Source organism: Peromyscus californicus, unplaced genomic scaffold (genome assembly GCF_007827085.1).
Source record: "Peromyscus californicus insignis strain IS unplaced genomic scaffold, ASM782708v3 Scaffold_18__1_contigs__length_77618521, whole genome shotgun sequence".
Taxonomy (NCBI): domain Eukaryota; kingdom Metazoa; phylum Chordata; class Mammalia; order Rodentia; family Cricetidae; genus Peromyscus; species Peromyscus californicus.
In genome coordinates, this window is record NW_026294480.1 from 11,595,551 (window position 1) to 11,620,282 (window position 24,732).

The following is a 24,732-nucleotide window of genomic DNA, read 5'->3' on the forward strand; positions in this document are numbered from 1 at the left end:
CAGCCATCTGCCATAGTGCTCATTGCCCCAGGGACTGAGAACTCTGAAGTCACACCAAAATACTTGAATTCTGCAGCCTCATCCCTCCAGCAGGGGTGTTTAATGCTGAACAGGTTTTGAAAGCCTGGAAAGTGGTTCTCATAGATGAGATACCAGGGCTTTGTTTGTTTCTCCTACTCACAATGTACTCAAAACACATTATCCACATGGAGCAGCGTGAACCGGGAAGTCTAGGAATGTGGAAGGACCTGCCTGGCCCACATAAGACATTGCTTATGGTGGCCAGTTGAGACTTCTGAATATAAAGGAAGGACGCTTCTAAAAGAAACAGACATTTGACACTTGACAGGTCCAGTTAGTAATGGTCTCAATGGCAGAAAAGACACAAGTCTTCGATTTCAACTGGACACACACTCCCTTACCTGACAGATTCCAGTTTTAGAGGGCTCAGAAAGCAGCTACTCCGTCTCACTTATAACCCTCCCCCATGTCTCTTCTTTTTCTTTTGAGTATGCATTTACAATTTTTGTTAAGCTTTTTTTTTTAGATTTTTTAACTTCTCATGTTACATTCATCTAAATTAATTTATGCATTTTTCTTAATTTATTCTTTGACAATTTTACATGTGTATATTACACATTCTGATAACATTCATCCCTTCACCCTCCAAAATATTGCCCCCATACCTAGCAGCTCCTCTCTCTTCCCACTCAGTCCCCATTCCACTTTAATGGCATTTGCTTTTATCTTGCTTTTGCTTTGTTGCTCACTAACTTAACCAGGGACCCTCATATAGACATGGGTCTTTAGTTAACTTAAGAGCACGAATAACTCACCAGTGCCTAATGTCACCCAAGACAATGGCTTCCTCTCTCCCAGCTGCCGTAGACTACCAGTATCACCCCTGAGTGAGATGGGACCCCATGACCCATCTAAGACTGATTGTCAACAGGCTCAGTCTTGTGCAGGCAACGACAACAGCTTCTGGGAAGTCATGAGCATCATAACCATGTCAGTCCCCTAAGACAGCATTTCACAACCCTCCTCACATCATCTGCATTTTATATTCTCTCCACCATTCCTCTGTGATGTTCCCTGAGCCTTTGAAGAGATCATATTGTTGTCCCATTTAAAGCTGAGCACTCAACAGTCACTGTACTCAGCATCTTGGCCAGTCATTAATCTTTGAATAAATCCTTACTTGTTGCAATGAGAAGCTTCTTTGATGAAGGCTGAGGGCAGCTCTAGTCTATGGATATACACACAAATATTTAGGGGGAAGTTTGACAATGTGTCTGTTATTTAAACAAACAATAGTACTAGGTTCGCATTTAGTACCTACTCACGGGCCTTGGACCAGGCCCATGGTAATAGGTATGAACTCCTTTCTGTAAGAATAGGACACTCAGATCCAATCAGAAATCAGTTGGTTATTCTCATAACAGTAATGCCACTATTGTGCCAGTAAACACCTCTTGCCCAACAAATAGTGCAGCATACAAGCTCCAAAACTGGGAAAGATGGTGGAAATTTCTCCCCTAGATACTTGCATACCCACTACCAGAACCATGAAGGCTGGTCAGCAGGGAGGAAGCTTCCAAATCCTCAATGGACTGAGCTTATTTTTTCTTTATAAGATTACCAGACTTAAAATCTCTTGTTCTTTTCTATCCTTTTCTAGGACTTTCTCCTATATACTTACGGGTACAGGGCCGTCCATTGAAACATGGTCAACTTACCAAAGACCACACCTTTAAAGAAAGCTGGCTCTTCCTTTCCCAGAAGCCACCAACAGTCAAGAGTTACTCAAATAGTGATGAGAGCTGATAAGTCCTTCTCGGCTCCATGCTGAAATGTTTTCTGGCTTGATCTTATGTAGGTCTTATGCAGGCAACCACAGCCGCTATGAGTTCGTGAGTCTGGGAGCTCATGAGTCCCATCACGTCCAGAGACACTATTTGAATCTGGTCCTCCTAACCCCTGCCTCTTACACTCTTTCCACCCCTCTTTATCGTGGTTGCTGAGCTGGAGAAGGGGCTGTGATATGATGCTGCATTTGTGGCTGAGCACTCCAAAGACGCTTATCTGCTGCACTTGGATTCATTGTGAGTTCCTGTGTTAACCGCCATCCACCACTCAAAGAAACTTCTCTGGTGATGTCTGAGAGCTGCCCTAATCTACGTGTATGAAAATATAAATTTAGAGAGCAGTTTGATATATAGCCAAACAACAGTAGTAGGTTAACCAGTGTGCTTATGCTGATTTTCAAAAAGAAGAAGAAAAATAAAGCCAGATGCTGTGGCAGTTACCTCTAGACATGTAGGCAAAACTTACCTCATGTCCCTGAATATGTTTAACCCTCAACATAACTTAACCGTGAACTTCATGTCCTTGTCAGCATGACTCAGTGAAATTAATTAAACACGTCAATTACAGACACGTTGTTGTAAGCAGTTCTCTGTCCCTCTCCCCTCCACAGAAAAACAATAGGGGATAACCACTCCTCCTGAAAAGAACAAGCTACTTGCCCCTCTGAGCTCTACAAACTGCAGGTGACTGCCATGGGTCAGCTTCCCATCACTTGGTCTGATCCCGCCCCCTCCCGCCCCCCCCCGCCCCCCCCCCCCCCCCCCCCCGATCAATATCTGTATCTCACTGTGTAAAAATAAACATGTCAGTTTTTCCTAACTTGATCTGATTTGGCTTTTGACAGGGGAGATTATTTGTCAGCCCCTCCCTCCGAGATCTGTTGTCTTAATCTCTCTCTACTTTCTTCATCTCATGCAGTCTTCCCCGGGCTTCGGATAACTGTAAAGCATCCAGACGTGTGCACGTGTACTTGGAGGACAGTGGCAATTGTGTTTTTGCACAGGGCAGGGAGAAAGTAGCAGATCTCTCCCCTCCGGAGCAGGCTGACTGTTGTGAGAAGTCTCGGTGGGCACAGCCTTGAGGGGGCCGCCATTCCACTCTAAATCACTTTCCTTTACCTTTCTCAGTGAATTTGGAATGCCTGCACAACCTCCATTTCCTGTGGATTAGGCATCCATGCATAAGCCTAGCTGGTGTGTGTGTGGATTCTCTGGGATGGATGGTAAAAACACTCTGAGCACTGCACAAAGAGCCCAAGAAAGTAGAGTTTTTCCGATTCCCAGTTCATGTTCATGCCAACTCCAGCAGGGGTTAAGGAAGGAGCTGTGGATAAATGATGGCTTCTAGGAGAGGGGGTGTCGATTTCTTTAGGGGCATGGTTCCTAGTAGGTGAACGACATTCCAGTAGACTGCCCCACAGCCTGGAGCAGATGGGCTAATGAACACATTTTTAATAGAAGACATGAAGTTGTAATAGGAAGGTGAGAGGGATCCGAGAGAGTAAGGGGAGGAGCTGGGGGGAATACAATCGAAATGCATTGTATGATATTCTCAAGGAATGATTAATAATAATTTTTTCTCTTTAACTGCGCTTATGGGAGAGTGCATTCCTCTAGGCAACGCCCCCAAACCTGCAGGCTGAGGTCATTAAGCACTGAGACAACGGCTTCAATATTTCAGGACTCAGAACATTTCTCACTCTTAAAATTTGCCATGGACTGTCTAACATACATATGCACATGGATTTATAACTTGATATTAACTATACAGAAGTTAAAACAGACAGGTTGAAAACACAAGGATACACAAGCACATTCCTCCCATCAGCCATCAAAACACTGGTGCAGCTTCCTGGTGGGGTGTCTAATGTAGGTATGAACACATTTTGGACCTCAAGGACCCCTTGGAAGGATGTGAGGCTGCCCAAGGGTTCTGAACCATTTTTGATAGCTCTGGGATATGGGAGTAATCAGTCCCCAGGCTCCCTCTGGCTCATCCCCTGTATCATTGGAAGGAAAGAAAGTGCTGGAAAACTACTTCCAAGGCCATCAGCTAAGGTTTTGAGGAGGTGGGTAATCTGAAATCCTGCAAGCCTACATCTTTCTTAGTCCCTCCGGACATATTCAGGAGCAGGTTGCTAGTAACAGTAGATGCCTATCATAGGAGAGTGACCTTTCGAGAGTATGATGTCTTAACTCCCAGCACCTGCAGACACATTCCCTCACCTAGAAAGGGAGAATTTAAGTTGCAGGTGGAAGTAAAGCTGGTAATCAACTGGTGTCAACATTAGAAGAATGCTCTAGACTACCCAGATGAGCTCAGCGCAATTGTGGGCATCCTTATAATAGAAAGAGGGAGGCAAGAAAAGGGGGTCAATGAAAGATGCACTGAGAAGCATAATCAAAGATGATACAAGGTTGCCGACTTTGCTGGGAGTCAGGCAATACAGTGGCCTCTAGACACTGGGAAAAAAAAAACAGGGACTAGATCCTCCGCCGAGCCTCCAGGAGGACTTCTACAGCTCTCACAGGCCCAATCTTAGCCCCATGAGACCCATGTCAGATCATAACCTCCTGAAACTAAAATATATGTTATGTTTTACAGCACCGGAACACTGACACTGACAGGGAATGGTCTAGAACTCCATCCAGGGAATTGTTTCCTATGGGCAGAGTTTGGTAGGCACTAGCAAGTAGGGAATTCATACTCTTCTGTCAACATCAAGATGTGCACCTGAATGAAAATAGTGTCTTCACTTTATATATGTTTTGCCTGCAGGTGTTTCTGTGAACCTTGCGTATGCCTCGTACCCAAGGTGGCCGGAAGAGGGACCCCCTGGAACTGGAGTTGTAGATGATTGCAAGCTGTCATGTGGGTACTGGAAATCAAACTCAGGTCCCCTGGAGGAGCAGACAGTGCTCTTAACCTCTGAGCCATTTCTCCCAGCCACCCTGAGTGAAACTAGTGTCAATGGGTATTATAGTCACTGTTCTATTGCTGTGAGGAGACACCATGACCAGGGCAACATTTAAAAGAAAGCATCTAATTGGGGACTGGCTTACAGTTTCAGAGAATTAGTTCATTACCGTTACGGTGGGAAGCAAGTCAGCAAGCAGGCCAGCCTGACACCAGAGCAGTAGCCAGGAGCTCACACTCGATACAAAGGTTGTAGGCAGAGAGAAAGACTGGCATGGCAAAGGCTTTTGAACCTTAAAGCCCATCCCCTGTGACACACCTCCTCCAACAGGGCCACCCCTCCTCATCCTTCCCAAACAGTTCCACTAACTGGGGACCAAGCATTCTAGCATATGAGCCTTTGGGGACCGTTCTCATTCAAGCCACAACAATGGGTGTGCTAGCCAGAATTCTGTGCTCCACTTTCCTTCTTCAGACTTTCCCACCAGAGGTTGCCAAAAATTGTAACCAGGCTTCTCATCCCACAAATCTGAATAGATCAGAGGAAAACATGTGACCAAGCTAGACCAATCCCTGGAATTCAGAATTGAAATTAAGAGAAAATCCAACTTTTCAGTGACTATGAACATGAGAGCTCATTAAGTTAGGAGTTGGCCATCTCTGCCCACAGAAAAAATATGGACACAAATAAAGCACTCTTCATAAGGAAGGGCAAGAAGAAACAGACATTGCAAGAACAGAGATGAGTGGCTCCCTTTTCTTGACAGTCCTGGATCTTCCCCCTTCCTCAGAGTTATCAATACCTATCTTCTGATGCTATGGAACCACCCTGGCCCTAGTATCCCCGTTTTACTTGTTTTCTACATCTTGCAGCTGAAATAATCCTTGCCCACATGTGACATTTCCATCATCAGAGTCTAGAATTCAATATGAAGTACTTATTATAAAACACAGTGCAATCCAGACATAGTTTTTAGGTTCACCATGAACTCTTCAAAGCAAAATACAGGCTACAGATGATGTGCCTCTTCTCTCTTGACCCAGAGGTTTCCTGTTGTCACAAGACACTTGGGATCTGCTTGTCAGCCATAATGCACAACTCAAAGTACAGAGGTGTTAATGCAGATGGAGTAAAGCATTCACCAATAGGAAAATGGAACTCAAGATGCACTCTCCCATCCTCTCTGCTCACATCCCCAACACACAACACACACTCACATGAATATCAACACACAAATGCATGTTCACTCAGACAAACATGCACACACATAGTCATACATGTGCACCCACACGAACATGAACATATACATACACACAAAAAAACTGAAAGAAAGGAAACCCACTACAAGAACACATTTCCATCCAGGGGATTCCCCTGAAATGGAGTTATGCAGTTGCAACGTATGTCGTGAAGACCTGAGAAGGGACTGGTATCCACTCCCAGCCACACTATCATTTCCTAAGACTAAAAGGAGGTCAAGAGGATGAAAATATGTTATTAACCTTTTTTAAATCTTTATAATAAGGTTTAAAACATTAGTTCACAAGGTGTACATCTGCGTAGTTACCAAGACACAATTAAAAGCCCCACAGTGAAGTTTAAGCAGCTTTCTCCATTCCAAGCCAGTGGCATCTGGAGATGGCTAGGCTATGACCCAGTTGCTCCTCCAGGTACTTTAATTAGTCCCAGAAACACCAAAGCTCCTTTTTTGAGAAGTGGAGATCTATTTCTGCTATTCATTAGCACCCTAAAAAGCATTTCTGCAGGTATTAGATGTAATTCAATGGCCAGGCAATAGAATGTCACAAACACAGGGCATGATGAATGTCCTCCATAGAGCCTGTAGGACCCCTTCTTCTTCTTGGGTGAGCCCTGTGTGCGCATGCTTAGCTTTACACGAGAAATGCACAGATTCCAGCTAGGACAAAATTAGATTCCCAAACCATCATGAAGTTCATGAGCAAATGTGATCATGAGGCAGATGCCAGCACATGTTAGGAAAGGAGTTAAATACCCTGTGTCTTTGTTATGCTCTAAATTTTCTCTTTAAGCAGGTGGAACATATTTTCAAGATAAATGGATTGACTGGGTAGTTTTTCATTTTTAACTCTCTGGGTCTACATGAGCCTAGGCAAAAATGATATACACAAAGGCTCTGAAATCAATTCTCTGAGCAAAAAGAAAATCAAATACTCCGGCCCCTGTACTATCGATCGTAAATACAACAACATAGAATGCATAGCATTTGGAGTCATGAAAGGATTGCATCATAAGGGTTTTTATTAGCCCAGGATGCTCAGTACCGGGGTGGAGACAAACAGGTGTTTCCCGGGTAGTGGAAGGACCCAAAGTGAATCCTGCAGACCATCTTCAGGAAACAACCGATGTGAAGTAGAAACACAACTATGGAAACAGATTTCCTCCTGGGTGACTCTGGAATCTGCCTTGCTGTGTGTAGTCAGGCTCCACAGAATGCTGTGTCTGTGAGTCAGCCCTAAGGTTCTCCTGCTGGACTTCCTGAAAGCTACACTAGTCCCTTCCTAAAACAAGAGCAGACCCCAGAGACTGAGAGACTCAAGACCGCCTCCCGCTCTCATGTACTTCCTCGGAGGGTGCCAGGTATACAACACAGCCCATGGCTCAAATCCCACAAAATGACAAAGGGACTCGTAAGGAAGGAATCTCCTCAGAAGCTCAAAGGGAGAAGACAATGTCCATTGCCAGTGCCTCCACCCTCGGGCTGTCTCCTGCTCACTTCTGCCCTGGAGGATCTTCTCCTGTATCTCCTACCATTCACACACTAAGCCCAAATTGCCCTTCCTATCCTGTGCCCACATCTCTTCCCTAGCACCCCACTGTTCAGCCACCACAGCCCAGCCCCAAAGAACTTCAGGAAGCTATTCCCTGTCTTTCAGCATGCCACCCCCTCAGCTCCTATCTCTCATGTCTAGTGACATGTCTAAGATTCCCTCCACCCTCAAAGATAACTTTCTTCCAAAATAAACTCTGCCGTTCAAATCATCAGTTACACTGACATTTCTAGACAGGTCCCAGATGAAGCAAAAAGCAGGCTACAGAAATGTAGACTTACACCGAGACCTTGGTGAAATAACCATGCCATGAGGCACACACACACACGAAACATTAGAGCCCTGTTATAAACGACTGGCTGTACATCTCAAATACAACACGTTACCTAACGCCTGGTGCAGCAGCTACACGAGACCGCAGCCTGATGTAACAGGGAAAGCAGCGTGATCTTACTACCTGCCAAGGAGTCATGCCACAGGGGGACAGTATTTCCCATGCAGAAGCTTAAACGGGCAAGGACATTGCACTAGGTTGACTAAGACAGACCTCAGTCAGAGCTCCTGGTCCACCTCTTCCTTCTGGCTCCAGGACAGCATTCAAATGGCTGCTCACCTAATTGTCTGTCTGCTGCCATTACTGCAGTTACCCGTCAATTTTCTTCTGTCACATGGCTGGCTGGCTGCTGGCTTAGGGGTCACTGAGAACAGCTGCCTGGGTTCTCTGCCATAATTCACCTTCAGCAGCAGCTGTCCATCACACAGGGGCTGCTGGGAACTGGGATGCATGCAGGCTGGAGGGCCACAATCAGGAGAGCACAGGCATGAAGCTTCACAGACAAGACCCGGAGCCACTGGTAGAGGCCAGTTTGAGGCTTCACCACAGCGATCCTCCTGTGCTTTCACACCACTAAAATCATGGGCGTTTTGTGCTGAGTTAGTTTCAGCTTCTTAGGATTTTCAGGACCGCTTGGCATGCTGGTCTTCCCAGGGAGAAGGGTAAACTTTTGCAAAAATTAAGACTCTCATCATTTGTTTCTTTATCTTTTGTTTGTGCAGGTGTGTGCACATGTGGGGATGTGTGTGTGCACACTCATGTGTGCCTGTAGAGGCCAGAGGTTGTGTTCCATGTCTTGTCAATTGTTCTACTTTTTTGTTTTTTTGTTTTTTTTTTTCGAGACAGGGTTTCTCTGTGTAGCTTTGCGCCTTTCCTGGAACTCACTTGGTAGCCCAGGCTGGCCTCGAACTCACAGAGATCCGCCTGGCTCTGCCTCCCGAGTGCTGGGATTAAAGGTGTGTGCCACCACCACCCGGCTACTTTTTTTTTTTTTTTTTTTTTTTTTGAGGCAGAGTTTCCTGTTGATCTGTAGTTCATTGACTGGGTTAGGCTGACCAGCCAAGAGACCCCTCACCTCTGCCTCCTCAGAGCTAATATGACCCGTGAATGTCTCCATGCCTGATTTTTACAGGGGTGCTGGGACTGAACTCAGTCCCTCATGTTTGCCTTTCTCTAGACCTCACTTCTCAAAGGTTCCACCACCTTAACACTGCCCCACTGGTGTAGCTAGAGTTTTCCTGCCTGACCCACAGTCAGGACAAATCTCTCTCACCTGCCAGTCCCACAGCCGCTCAGACTCAGCCAAGTAAACACAGAGACTTATATTGGTTACAAACTGTATGGCCGTGGCAGGCTTCTTGCTAACTGTTCTTACAGCTTAAATTAATCCATTTCTATAAATCTATACCTTGCCACGTGGCTCGTGGCTTACCGGCATCTTCACATGCTGTTTGTCATCATGGCAGCTGGCAGTGTCTCTGACTCAGCCTTCCACTTCCCAGCTTTATTCTCCTCCTTGTCCCGCCTATACTTCCTCCTGCCTGACTACTGGCCAATCAGTGTTTTATTTACCAACCAATCAGAGCAACACATTTGCCATACAGAACATCCCACAGAACACTGGAGACCAAGTTGCCAGTTCATAAGCTTTGGGGTACTCATGAAAACCACATTCAACCCATAGTAGCATGTCTGTAATGATGTAGTCACATTATCAGGAATAGTCTTGGAGCTAGGAGATGTCTCGGGGCTTAAGAGCACATACTGCTCTCACAAAGGACCATTTTTGGTAACTGGAGCTCTAAGGGATCCAACACTCTCTGCCAGCCTCTGCATGTGCCTGCACTCTCATGCACATACCCATACACAGACAAACATGCATCAGATTATTAAAAACAAATCATAAAACAGTCTTAAAGGAAGGAAAATGACAATTTTGATCAATGAGAATCCAATCTTCCACTATCTGGTATCCAATCTTCCACTCATCTGGTCACATCTAACGACTCAAAGTGTTGCCCATAAACTGCTCAGAAACCAGTCTCTCTAAATGGCTATCACACTCATGAACAGGCAGCTGTGGTGGTTATCAGCATAAGACCTACACAAGATAGAGCTAGCCAAGATTCTAGCATAGAGGAGGAGTGCTCTCCAGGCCCCATCCTTCCCTGAGAAGCTGTTGGCAGCTGATTGCTACTAGAGAGGAGGAACATTCTTCTTTGAAAGTGCAGCCACTGGTAGGTTTCCCAAGCTCCAATGGAGGGACCCATACCCGTGTACACACGGCCAACACTAACTGGATTTGGTGAGTTATAGAAAAGGAAAAGAAGGGTTGAAGAGCTGGCTTGGCAGTTAAGGATATGCACTTGTCTTGCAGAGGAACCAAATTCAATTCTCAGCACACACATGCACACACACACACAATTAAAAATAATAGAAACAAATCTAAAAAGGAAGAAGACATAATGCATGAGGGGTACATGTTGAAGGAATAGAGAAGAAATTGTAAGGGCAAATGGGGAGTGAATATGATCATATTTCATTGTATACATGTATGAAATTCTCAAAAGATAATTATATAATAAAAAAGTTAGTCCGTGTGATGAATAGTTTGATGTCAACTTGGCACAAGCTAACCTCATCTGAGAAGAGAAAGCCTCAATTGAGAAAAGGCCTTCCTTAAGATCAGGTTGCAGGCAAGCCTGTAGTGCATTTTCTTAATTAGTGATAGATTAGGGAGGGTCTATCCCACTGTGGGTGGAGCCAGCCCTAGGCTGGTAGTTCTGGGTTCCATAAGAAAGCATATGCTGAGAAAACCATGAGGAGCAAGCCAGTAAGCAGCACACCTCCAGGGCCTCTGCACCAGATCTTGACTCCAGGTTCCTGCCCTGCTTGAGTTCCTGACCTGACTTCCTCCAATGACAAACAATGACATGGAAGTGTGAGCCAGATAAACCCTTGCCTCCCCAAGTTGCTTTGGTCATGGCGTTTCATCACAGCAACAGTAATCCCAACTAAGACCATCCGTCTTTCACAGAATAAATAGATGCTGTGCACAAGAACACAAGGTCACAGGAATATGACCTTGGCCACGGTCCTTCAGATTAAATCTCTGGATGTATGCGTACATCGGAATTGAGGAGTGCTGACAGAAACACATCTGGAAATACATTTATGTTAATGATCTAAATATATACCACAATCCCAAAATGAAATGTTCTTTCTTTGGTTGGACCTGAAAGATCTGTGACCACTATCCCTCTACCACTCCACAGGGAAGACAAGAAAGGGGAAACCACCATGGGGAGAGACAGTATATTGGCCTCAGTCATTTGGAGCTGCTCTAAGAAGATCTCTTATATTGGTCAGTGTCAGAGATGTTACAAATGAGCTGGGGTGTCAGGGTGCCTGCCTTTCATCCCAGCACTTAGGAGGCAGAGGCAGGTGAATCTCTGAGCTTGAGGCCAGCCTGGTCTACAGAGCGAGTTCAGGATAGCCAGAGCTACACAGAGAAACCCTGTCTCAAAGAATATAGAAGAGAGAGAAAGAAAGGTAGGAAGGGAGGGAGGGAGGGAAAGAGGGAGAGAGAGAGGGAGAGGGAGAGAGAGAGAAAGAGAGAGAGAGAGAGAGAGAGAGAGAGAGAGAGAGAGAGAGAGAGAGACTTCCTAGTTCTAGTAGCTGTGGAATCCAAGTTCCTGGTAGATTCCAAGTCTGCTAAACACTCACTCTGCTCCATATATGGCACTGGTTGCTGTATCCTGGGATGGTGAAATAGCAGAAGGGACCAGCAGACTCCCTCGAGCCTTTGTAAGAACACTAATCTCATCATTATGACCTTCTCATTTCCCAAAGGTTCCAGCTAATACCAGTACATTGAGCATTAGATTCAACATGAACTTTGAAGGGACACCAACACTCCATCCATAGCACCCTTCTTTGGCTAATTCCTTGAAACTATGTGCCTATGGAACACACTGCCTGGGCTTTCCCTGTACCCAAAGCTTCACGGTGAACCCAAGTGAGAAAGGGAATAACGTTGACTAAGGACTGGACATTTTATATCTACTGTCATTCTGTTCCTAGCTTATGAAGATGATAATAGTTCCATTTCATACACGAAAAACTGCAGGTTTGCAGCAAGTTTATGAAAAGATAGTTTTAAAAACTGCTGTGACTGTTGTTTCTAGTGGGTAGAGCTGACCTCTCATGTCGGATTGCAGGCATATGCCACCAGGCCTAGTTTTGTGGGCAGGGCTGGCTTCTTGAGTACCAGGATTGAAGGTATGCACTACCATTCCAGCTTTGTGGTTGTGGTTTTTAATTTTTTAAAATAATTCTTAACATACTTTAAAGCAAAAAATTCAAAGGAGGAAATTGCTAAGAAGTTCATGAACTTAATCATTCTTCTGGGCTGAATTTATCACCTCAAAAAAATGCATTGAATTCCTAAAGCACGGGACTACAGGCTATTTGGAAAACACATCTTGAAGACTTAACCACATTATAATGAAGTTATCAGGATGGGTGCAAATTCAATATGATTAATATCCTAAAAAGGAAATATTAAAGCAGGCATGCACAGAGGGAAGAAGATGAGAAGACACGGGGGAGACGATAGTCATGTGGCTGGAATGATGCAGCTTCCAGCCTAGAAACATCTGCAGCACCAGGAAAGGAAGAACTGTGTGCAACCTTCATATGGGGCCATCAGAAGCCAAGGGAAAGAAAGACACAGAATGAGCTTCTAGAAAAAGCCTGGCTCTTGCCAATACCTTGATTTCTGACTTCTCAGAATTAGGAGAGAACAGATTTCTGTTGATCAAAAGTGCCCAGTGTGTGGCACTTTCTCACTGTAGCTCTAGAAAACTAATAGCAATACCCTTCCTTGATTAGTTAACTTTTTAAGATGTCAAAGGGCTGGCATTAGTGTGGTAAAATCAGAAACAACAGACAACTATGTATAAAGCAGACACTGCCTCCCACTTGGCCCTTCAAAGGCATCTGGCAATATCAAAGTCAATAGCAAGCAAGCAATGAACCCACAGCCCAGCCTACATATGGAGGTGAGTTTTAATATCTTTGTCTATCAATGCAGTGCTGAAAAAAATCCAGCTAGAAAAGAATTCATTTGACAAAGGAGATTTCAGATGCTCACTGCTGGTGGGTGTGTAGATTTATCTTCTGATGTGTACAGGCTTTAGAATATCACTGGGGATTAGCATTTTCCTGGCTTATGTATTTTTTCATGTTTATAAAGTTAAAAATTAAACATATGAGCATACTTTAAAGTTGACAATATTGAAAGTTGGAAAACAAGATCAATTTGACTGGATTTAGTAACTTTGAGGAGGTAAAAACATCAAGCAAACTTATTTGGTTTATTTGGCTAAAGACTGTGAGTTTAACTATTAATATTTTGTAAACCACACTTATCATCAAGATATTATTCCTATAAACAAGTCTATTTTAGCAAATGTTTTATATTTAGTGATTTGAGCATTCATTTTTATATGGTGAATAAGATTTGTTCATTACAGCCAAAATTTAGGATGTTGAACAGAAGAATTCAAATTTACTTCTTTTTTTAAAAAAATGCTGTTCCTAAGAAAATGGGAGGAATAATTATCCCCAAAATGAAAAATGTCCTTGAGTATAGCGGAAGCCTCTCCCTGGTGCAGTGTCTTCTAAACACTCCTGGCTAAGCCTGCTCACTTTCCTGAGTTCTCACTCAAACTGCAGGGCTTCCTTCCCCCTCTAGTCCCCTGTTTCATATACTGATCTTAAGTCTGCCCTTTCACTCCTGCGTTCTCATGCTCCTCCATGATTCTTCCTAAAGGCAGTTTCTCACAGATTTACATAGCTGAGCCTGTCTGTTTCCCTGACCTCCAACTCAAAAGATTTTTTCTCTCCCTCTTATCCACCTCCCTCCTCCAGCAGCCGTCAGTATTTACTGCTTGCCACTATATTGTTTTCTCTTAAACGCCAATTAAATTATCCTCAGGTTTCAAAAAGTTCCTTAATGTATTCCACTATTCATTCCTTAATGTGATCGTTCAAAAGTCATGAACCTCCTAGAAATAAAAGTGACCAATAAATTCACACTTTCACAAAAGGAAACCGCCAATGAATTAAAGAGCAATGGTTACTGAGTTGTATTTAGAATAAAACTGTTTTAAAACACAAAACAAATGTTGGGCATAATGTCAGTACTAGTAAATTCCTAGTACCCAGGTGACAGAGGCACCAAGATAAGGCTAACCTGAGCTACAAAGTGAGACCTTGTCTCAAAAAAAAAAACCATAAAAAAATAAAGAGAATGCACATGTGAATTCACTTGAGCGTGCACATACACACACACACACACACACACACACACACACACACACACACACACACACACAACACCTGAAAGCCCAGCGTTTGGGAGGTAGAGGCAAGAGGATCAGGACTTCAAGGACATCCTCAGCTACATGATAAGTCCAAGACTAGCCTGGGCTACATGAAATCCTGTCTCAAGAGAGAGAGAGAGAGTACACAAATGTGAAAGTAACTGAAAACTAAGCAACAGATGTCTGGTTTGGATTTTTTTTTTCATCTATGTGTGTCTCTGTATGGGAATGTGTTCATGTGTAAACATACCTGTGGACATCTGAATAGTATGTCAGAGTTCTTGGGGTTGGGAGTTCCAGGTGGTTGTGAGTTGCCCTGTGTGGGTGCTGGAGACTGAACTCTAGTCTTGTAAGAGCATCAAGCCCTCTTAACTACAGAGACATCTCTCCAGCCCATAGATGTCTGTTTTGATAAACAAGATCATTTCCATAATAAAAGTTGCAGCTGGTACAGCACCTGGGAGCTTGCACACGTAGAGGTGTGTTTTAGTGATTGGTATTTCCACAGCCTTTCTAACAGCAGTCCAATACTGGAGCACATTCCTCTCACGGCTCTCTTTCTTGTCTTAACAGCAGTATGTTAATCTAACCGGTCTAGGTCTACAAACTGGCTCTTTTAATCCAGATTATACATCTGAAGAAAATAGCAGGATTATACATGAACTTCTAAAGCTTTGTTCCCACATGATTATAAATTTCCCTCACCAGAAAAAAAAATAAATAAGAATAAAAATTAAAAAGGTAAGGGGTAATGATGGGAATTCATTCTGTATTGTTTGGTAAAAAGTAAATTGTCTTCATGGTCATCACTCATTGATTGGAATGATAGAGTGGCCCCTTTAGTGGGAGCAACACTTAGGTGGGGAAAGTCTAATAGCAAGTAAAAGCTCATCCAAGAGATGACTATTAGCCCTGATCACAAGGACCAAGTCTGCCTCCCTCCTCCTCCCTGTTTGCATGCTCATTTGTAACTTTGGGATTACAAAGACCCCCCAAACTATTCTCATCCCACATATGCCTCCCATTGAGAGTGTATTGGCTGATTTTTGTGTGTCCACTTGACACAAGCTCGAGTCTTCAGAGACAAAGGAGCCTCAGTTGAGGAAAAGCCTCTATGAGATCCAGCTGTAGGGCATTTTTCTCAATTAGTGATCAATCAGGGAGGGACCAGCCGATGGTGGGTGGTGCCATCCCTAGGCTGGTGGTCCTGAGTTCCATAAGAAAGCAGTCTGGGCAAGCCAGGGAAAGCAAGGCGGTAAGCAGCACTCCTCCATGGCCTCTGCATCAGCTACTCCCTCCAGATTCCAACCCTGTTGGAGTTCCTATCCTGATTTCCTTCAGTGATGAACAGAATATGGAAGTGTAAGTCAAATAAACCCTTTTCTCCCCAACTTGCTTTTTAGTCATGGTGTTTCAGTCACAGCAGTAGCAATAGAAACCCTGACTAAGACAGAGAGGAAGTGTGGTGTTCTGAATAAGAATGACCCTCATAGGCTCGTATGTTTGCACGCTTAGTCCCCAGGTGATGAACTATTTGACAAGGGTTAAGAGGTGTGACCTTGTTGGAGGAGCTGTGTTGTTGGGATGGCGGGACTTAGAGGTTTCAGAAGCCCTCCTCGTGCTCTGCCCTCCCCGCCTTCCTGCTTGCTCTCTGTAGACCTGCATGTAAACCTCTCGGCTAGGCTACCGCTCCAGAGCCATGCTCGTCTGCTTCCCACTACAATTATCAGGAACAAACCCTCTCAAACTGTAGGCAAGGCACCAATTAAATGTTTTCTTTTATGATGTTTTCTATTTGCCTTAGTCATGGTGTCTCTTCACAGCAATAGAACTAAGACAGGGAGACTGTCACTGCTTTGACCCAGAGGGTAGAACAGAAGTGACTTTCATGGCCAGGTCATGAAAGTGGCCCAGCTGTCACCTTACTCTTCAGATCGCTCCTTGTAGCTTTCAACCACACTGAGAACCTGTCTCTGCCTGAAGCCACCCTCCCATGAGCAGCCCAGAGCACCCCTGCAAAGACACTACATAAAGCTATATAAACAATGGGAAGAGCCAGTTGCTGGGCTAGCCCCAGATACTCCAGCCTTCAGGATCTACATGGTGGACTCCCCCAGCCAGGTCCACGCAGCTGACATGCAGTAAAGCCAGGCAAAAAGACAAGTGACATTTTTAAGTCACTAAGTTTGAGTGTGAGCTGCCACGCAGCGATGGTAACCAGAGCACCCTCCAACTTTCAGAACCTGGGTTTCTGTTCTGTGAAAGTAAACACTCTCTTAATGGGGGCAGTGGGAGATGGAGCTGAGCCCAGGGCCTCGAGCATTTAGTTAAGCAAGCCTCTACCTCAGAGCTGCAACCTCTGCCCAGAAATACCTCTAATAGTTCTGCTTTATCGTCTGTTTAAACATCTGCAACTGGGAAACGGGACGATCAAGACTAGGTCTGGGCTAGCTCTCCTCATCCAGTCATCCTTGGCTGAAAGGGGTAGAAGGGAGGACGCTGAGGAACACCAGGCCACATGGAAAACAGAGAGACCAGGGGCATCTACCTTTCTCTGGTGAGCTGTGAGCAAGCTAATTAAAGGCCTTTATTGCCAAATACAGAGAGGGCAGAAGGGAGGAAAGGGGAGAGTGATAAACCACAAAGCTGTTCTGAGAGCCAAGCAACATGGAGGCAGCCCTGCCCTGGGGCTCTTTATCGCCAAATAGCAGCAGTTTGGCTTCAGCTAAGTTTATCGACAATGCGTTTTTCATCCCCTTTCCTCCTACAAGAGGTGCCTTGAGCTGTATAATATATAAGCTAATCTTCCCATGGTTCTGAAGGCCTGAGGCCCACGACCATGGTGTCGACAGGGTTCTTTATTTGAGGCCTCTCCCCTGGGCTTGTGGATGGCTATTTTCATACTCGGACCTCCCGTGTTCAATCCTTCCCTCTGGGTACACTCATGTTCTCATCAACTCTTTTTAAAAAGGAAAGCAGTCAGATAGGATTGGGGCCCATGCTCAGGGCCTCATGTGATCTCTTTTTTTTAAAAAAAAAAAAAAAAAAAAAAAGACACTCTGTCCAAATACAGTCACATCTGGGGGGTTCCGAGGGGATCGGGGCGTTAGACCTCAGCCTGTGAGTGTGAGGACAGGAGTGAGTCGGCGGGCCTGGGAACACTCAGTGAGGATTTGAGCAGAGGTCTGTCTCATCAGAACTCCCCTTGTTGGCCTCAGTGCTTATGCCTTTATTCTAAGTGATCCTGCTTGCTGTGGGTCTTGGTGTTGGGGATCTTCCTGAAGCTGCCCTTTCCAAACCCCTCCCTCAGTGCCCCAAGCAAGCGGCCCCTCCCTTGGAGCTGCCCTCTCTAGTCCCCGCCCAAAAGAAAGCCGGCCAAGCAGCGGCTCCACCCCCTGAGGATACTCAAGGTCTGGCCCATGGACTTCCCCTCGTGGGCTTCCCTGGTGGCTTCTCTTCTTCCCCAGGGACCACCCAGGAATGCTCTGCTCAAATTAAACCTGGGCTTATTTATTTCGCTTGATTGGCTTAGTTTTTCAGGGGAGGATACCCACGAACGGGGGATATTTTCTTATCACTTGGTACCCTTCCTTCCCTCTCGCTGATATTCTTCAAAGCCCTATCTGATCCTCAGCCACTGCTACAGCATCCCCCGCTGCCTCCCTCCACAGGGTCCTCTGCTTGTCTCCACTGGGCCTCAGCTCCTCACGAGGCCCTGTCTTCAGGCAGGACTTGCTCTGCCCTCTGCCTCTTTCTGACCCACTGCCAACTACAGAGGAGGCCCCTGTCCTCATAGCTGTCCTTGTCACTCTAGCACACAGAGGCCACTCTGTCTGTTCTTTGGTGATCTCAAGTCCCCATGCAGTTCCTGAGTTGGCTCCTTTCTCAGAGGTAGGCCTTGAATTCTATTTCTTAATGAACAGTCAATGGTATCAGTGTTCAGAGATGACCCATGTTGTGGAATATTAGTTTAACTATGTAAAGATGTGTTGCATTTGTTCGTGTTGCGGAATAATTGTTTAACTATGTAAAGATGCTCTGCTTTTGTTTATGCTGCATTTGTTTAACTATGTAAATATGTGTTGCTATTTTTACCTTGCCTGCCTAAGGCACCTGATTGGTCTAATAAAAAGTTGAATGGCAAATAGCTAGGCAGAGGAAGGATAGGCGAAGCTGGCAGGCAGAGAGAAAAGGGCAGCCAGTGTCAGGGGAGGGGGGACACACAGACAGACAGACATGGAGGAAGCAGGAAAGCAGGATGGACTTTGTGTGTAGATGAGGTAAAGATTTATAGAAATGGGTTAGTTTAAGTTAAAAAAAAAGAGCTAGCTAGAAACAAGCCTGAGCTAAGGCCAAGCATTCATAATTCATAATAAGTTTCCATGTCATGATTTGGGCTGGTGGTCCCAGAAAGCCTGCTACAGACCCACTCAGCCCACAGCTTTCCAAGAGGAAGATTGCTAAATTTTGTTCCACTGTCCGAAAGGCCAGGACCATGTCCTGTGGTAGATGCCCTCAGAAGACTTGGCCCATGTCCTAGAGTCTCACTCTGCTGGTCCCACCTGGAAGCTGCTTCCAAACAGCTGACCCTGCACATCCGCTCTCAGGGCAGCGATGCTGGCCTGTGGGAATTTGATCATAATTCTGTTCCTCTTTGGGACAGGTTTCACCTCAAGCTTTCACTAGAAAGCCAATGTGGAGTGTTAACTCTGGAGAGATGCCTCCCAGAGGTTGACGAGTACCACACTACTCCTGGAGACAGGCCACCCATCTCACTGCAAGTCAGGCATGAACAGCAACAGGGGCTGCAACTGTTTCTTATTTGTTCAAAAATTAAATGAAGGAAAACACCATTAATTACGTAGTGACTATCTGAGATGCCTACGAGTCACAAAGGGGAATTTAAGACAGACAAGGGCTTCTAAGAACTGTGTGGGCTGCAGACATGACTCCCTGGGGAAAGTGCCAGCTGCACAAGCTGGGGACCTGGACTCAGATCCTCAGTACCCATATAAAACTTCCATGCAGTGGCCCACACCTGTAAGCCCAACCCAGGAGCAGCAGCAGCAGCAGGAAGAGACAGGAAGACCCTAGAGGCCCTCAGACCAGCTTGACTACCTAAGCCATCACTGAGCCACAGGTTCATTGAGAAACCCAGTAACAAAATACAAGGTGGAGCCTGAAAGACACCCCCTAGTCAATACATGCACATGCAAAATAAATGTGCACACACACACACATCCAGAGACTCAGGTCAATATATACACATGCAAAGGAAACTTGCACACACAGAGACACAAAGAGACATAGAGAAGAGAGATATTATGGTCAATATACACACATGCAAAGTAAACCTTCAGACACAGGGAGAGACAGACAGACAGACTCTGGCCAATACATAGGCATGCAAAATAATCCTGTGCACACACACAGACACACACACACACACACACACAGAGACGGAGAGAGAGAGAGAGAGAGAGAGAGAGAGAGAGAGAGAGAGCACTTAATGTATATGAAGGAAGAGAAAGAGGGAAAAGACAAATGAGGGAAGGAGGAGAGAGGGAAAATGAGACAATAAGCTAAATATGAGGGAAAGGAGAACAGAGGGGAGGGGAGGGGAGAGGAGGAGAGGGGAGGGGAGGAGGGGAGAGGAGAGGGAGGAGAGGGGAGGAGAAAGAGAAAGGGAGAAGGGAATGAAGAAATGAATAAAACAGAAGGGAGGGAGAAAAGAACCCGAAGGCCCGACGCACTCTTCCCTGAGTGAGCCTGTTGTACTTAAACACAGTAGGTGCTTCACAAGAGTTTGCTAAACGGAACTGAACTGCTCAAGTGTGTTAATACCGCCCCTTTTCTAACTGCATTTTCGAAGTACTTTCTCCAGTGAGAGGTGAAAGTAGAAGAAAATCGTGCATTCCGTCAACGCCAGGTCCTCCGCAGCGCAGGTGTGAAGTGTCAGGACCCGCCTGCCCTGACTGGAGCAGACAGAAGGAGCCACTGGTCTCCAGGCTGGTTTCCCTGGAGGAGACGCAGTCTGGCAGATAAAAATATCCTTGGCAGATGATTTACTCGTGAGTCCTGCCACTGGTTTTTCCTCGGAAACAAAGTAACCGAGAGCTGTTCCACTCTTTTTTTGCCTGTTTGTTGAAGGCCACAGACACAAAGCCAAACGCAAACAGCAGAGAGGTGTAAATAAACACGGGCTCTGGCCCCGAGCCAGGAAACAGCTAAGCGTGACAAAACGGGAAAATGTAACAGGTGAGCCTCCGCCTGGAGTCTTTTAAGCAGCCAAGAAGATGCAGTTCCTCGAAATAGCCATGTTCACAGGATCTTTTCTCTGATACTGAGCCTGGCTTCATGAATTCCATTACCCAGACATGAGGCAGGCAGACAAGGAGCCCTGACCTCCTGGGGAAGGTGATGTCCTATGAGATCACTTTTCAGCAACATGACACCATATGCATTATATTTTGCTTCAGTGTCTGTAACCATAGAAACACACCTTTGCAGTATTCATGATCATTCTCCAGGGCTGCCAAAATCTTGTCCCTGTCAACCTTGGCTTAGGGGCAATGATAGCACTGAGGAGAGAAGGCTGCTGTGTAGACAACAGGACTGAGCCCTGCCTGAGTTTCCGTCTTTGACTTTGTTCTTCACACTGACCTGGAAACATTTCCCACCTTCTGCCTGCTGTTTCTATAAACCGGAAGCTGCTTGCTTAGCTAGGGAGGTGTGGCAAGAGCTGCAGGGAGTAGTTACAAAGATGTGACCCATCCGCACAGACAAAGCATTTACCAAAGGATGCTTGGCTTGTCTCAGCACCATGTGCAAATTTCCAGAAGGGATATTCTAGTGCTTGCTTGATTTTGTTTTTTTTGATACAAAGTTTCCTGATGTAGCCCAAGCTGGCAGACAACTTAAACCCTTTTTTGCCTCAGTGCCTAAACACTGATATTACAGATATGTTTCTCCATGGTCAATCCAGAAACATTATTCTCTGACCTTTTTCTAGATACAAAATTATATATACATGAATTTTTTACAAGAAAAACGTAAAAAGACAGGCTCTCTCTACATAGCCCTGGCTGTCCTGGAACTCACTATGTAGACCAGGCTGACCTCAAACTCAAAGATCCACCTGCTTCTGCCTCCTGATTGCTAGGATTAAAGGCATGAGCCACTTCACCTGGCAATTACAGGAAATTTTTAAATAAAGAAAAAAATTAAAATTCTACTTAATGTCAGTAGCCAGAGACAGTATCAATACTTAGTCGTGTGTTTTTAATTTTGCACTCTAATCATATTTATAGAAATGTATTCCCTTTGTAACCTATTTTTTCACTCATTAATTTATAAAGATGATTTTTAAAAAATATTGTTTCATATATTGATTGATTGGTTTGTGCATGCATGCCATAGTGCACATGTCAGGGTAAGGTAAGAACCTGCAGAAACTGGTTCTCTTCCTCCATGTGAGTCCTGAAGATTGAGCTCAGATCCTCAGATATGGCCATAAGTGCCTTTACCCACAGAGCCTTTTTACCAGCCCCTTAACATGATTTTCAAGAACATTTGGGGACTGAAAGCTTCACAAATTTGATAGCTAAAAAGACATATATCAAGTTAACTTTTTTGATGTGCTACTGAAGTTAAACAAGGAACATTTGCTGTGCATGGAGGTGCTTGTCTGGAGGTTGAGACAGGAAGAAAGGGAGTCAGAGGCCAGCCTGGGATACTGTATAAGATGCTACCTCCAAAGATAGATAGATAGAGAAATAAATAAATAAATAAATAAATAAATAAATAAATAAATAAATAAAAACAATACCCTAAGGGTAAGGACGTAGCTCAGTAGTAAGAGGCCTAGAATGTGCAAGGCCCTTGATTAGATTCCCCAGCACCACCCAAAACTAAAACAGTATACCTGATCATTTTAAATCTTTCCATTTCAATAGATCCACACCCAGAGAAAATTAGAGGCAAAGAAAATAGTGGTGAAATTTTAAGGTAACCACAGTTAACAATGCACAAGAACACAGTATGAAGCTAGCAGGCATGCTGTGCATCTTTACAAGATAAAACTTGAAAGCACAGGTGGGCTCATATCATGTGGCGTTAACAGTCATTGGTTTTCCCAGTATTCACGTCACCTGTCACTTCATGGTCTCTAGTTCTTTAGACAATGAAAATGGAAGGATCACTGAGAATATTAAAATGAACCAAATATCACCTTTGATGAGACAGACTTATTAGAAACAAGAGGTATTTATGGCATATAAATTATACAAAAAAAAAAAACCCAAAAATGTTAACATACCTCCCACAACGAAATGTTCATGGTACAAAGCAGCAGCTTTTAAACAAGGTAAATGTTTACAGAGAAATTCTGCATGATCTCATAAGTAGAATCTAAAAATGTTGAGCTAGTGGAATCTCCTGGAGGCTGGGAGCTGACCCCAGTAGAGATGTCAGGAGAAGGATACAAAATTTCAACTAAGAGGCAGTAATAAGATTAAGGTATCTATTCTGCAAGAGAGTGACTAGAGTTTGTAACAATGTATTGTCTTCTGGAAACTAGGTAGGAACAGATTTTTGTGTTCTGTTAATCAAAAAAGATACTCATTTGGGAAAATGTGTCCTTTAATTAGCTCCACAACCACTACAGTTTCAATACTTTTGTGAATCAGGGGCTGTAGCTCAGTGGTAGAGCACTTACCTTGCATGTGCACCTGATAAATGTGAACAATTTTATCAACTAAAATAACTGAAGAATTTTACAGAGAAGAAAATGCCAAAGTAGATGAGCTGTCCATATACACTGTTCTTCATTCAGTATGTACTCACATTTATTAAAAACAAGTTGCGCCGGGCGGTGGTGGCGCACGCCTTTAATCCCAGCACTTGGGAGGCAGAGCCAGGCGGATCTCTGTGAGTTCGAGGCCAGCCTGGGCTACCAAGTGAGTTCCAGGAAAAGGCGCAAAGCTACACAGAGAAACCCTGTCTCGAAAAACCAAAAAAAAAAAAAAAAAAAAAAGTTGCATATTTTATTGATTTTTGATTTATTGATTTTTATAGTAATGTAGCTATATGTGGTATGGTTAAATTTTATATATATATATATATATATATATATATATATATATATATATAAAATACATATTCTTATTCAATCTTCCTTGAAGACAAATACAATTTACCTGGATTCTTTTTTTTACTCTGAAACAGTCACTGAAACGAAACAGGGCTAGGGTGTGGGTCACTGGTAGAGTTCTTGCCTGCCTACATTCACAGAGCCCTAAGTTGGATCCTCAGCCACAAAGAAACACCAAGAAACAGCCTAATATTCAAAGGGAGTAAAACCGCACGAAAAGGGAGCTGGTTTGCATGCACCTCTTGCTCTCTGCGTCTCACCTGCTGTAAAAAGGATTGGAAACCACCTAATGGGACTTTTATCCCTAACCCAGTCTAACCCTAACCTAACCCTTACTCTCCCCTAGCCCTACCCTTCTCTCTCCCTCTCCAAGGGAACTAAACATTTGCTTTGGCCCGAACACAAAGGACTAGTGAGAGCTGGTAACAGCCAACAAAAGTGACCTTTACCACACCTAGATATCTGTGATGCTCGCTATGGGTCAACCAAGTGGCTTGAGTCTCAGCCGCTGACAACAAGCGTCTGCTTAGCAGTGAGAGTAAGCGGGATAAAGACAGGGCGAAGATACTGGGTTGGGAGGAGGTGACCCCTGAAGTCCCCACACTTACATTTAGTGTCCCAATAGGCGGGACTGCCCTGTGCTGCCAGGGAAAGCCTGGCGGGGGGCGGGGGGCGGGGTAGTTGGAGGGAACAGCAGTTCTTGCCATAAAAAGCTCATGAAAGCGCTTTCAACCCCCAAACTCCCGAAGTTTAACCCCAGAACAAAAGCCTGCCAGACCCCCTCTCCTCTACCACCACCCGCGGAGCTGGGAGCCCTGGGTTCACTGGGTGAAGGAGCCACGCGCGTGGAGCGCACACAGTACCAGCTTCTCCATGGCGCAGCGCTCCTGGGACTCTGTGCAGTGGCCACGGCCTGGTGCGGGGGTCCCTGCCGCTGGCGTCCCCAGCCACAACCTTCTTCAATAGACGCCTCAGGTTGCCTGTGGTCCGGTATGCAGGGCTGTTTGCTGCTCCCCGGGTTGCCATGACGACAAGCAATGCTCCTCCTGGACCAGCTCCCTCCTCCCGCCTCTGACTACAGGGCACATTCCCAGCTCCTGCTCCAGACAAACTAGGGGGACATTGGGCTCAGCACTGGGGAGCAGAAGGCAAATTCTGGGCCATTTCTTAACAGTTAGACATCAGGTTTCTCTAAAGTCTCACATTAACGTTATTCTCAGCGTCATCTATAAACAAATCCATGTATTTGTAATTTGTTTGAA

The 24,732-nt window shown here is 44.8% G+C and overlaps 1 protein-coding gene across 8 annotated transcripts in view; it reads right to left on the minus strand.

Annotated features, from left to right (window-relative positions):
- The window catches only part of Dnah5 (dynein axonemal heavy chain 5), a 289,003-nt gene extending 264,539 nt beyond the window's left edge, over nucleotides 1-24,464 (minus strand). For all 8 annotated transcript variants that reach the window (XM_052743036.1, XM_052743034.1, XM_052743032.1 and 5 more), the window contains exon 1: nucleotides 24,334-24,464. In XM_052743036.1, the coding sequence (XP_052598996.1) occupies nucleotides 24,334-24,345 (12 nt within the window). In that variant the 5' untranslated portion in view covers nucleotides 24,346-24,464. The remainder of the gene's footprint in view (nucleotides 1-24,333) is intronic.
- Between the last annotated feature and the right edge of the window lie 268 nt (nucleotides 24,465-24,732).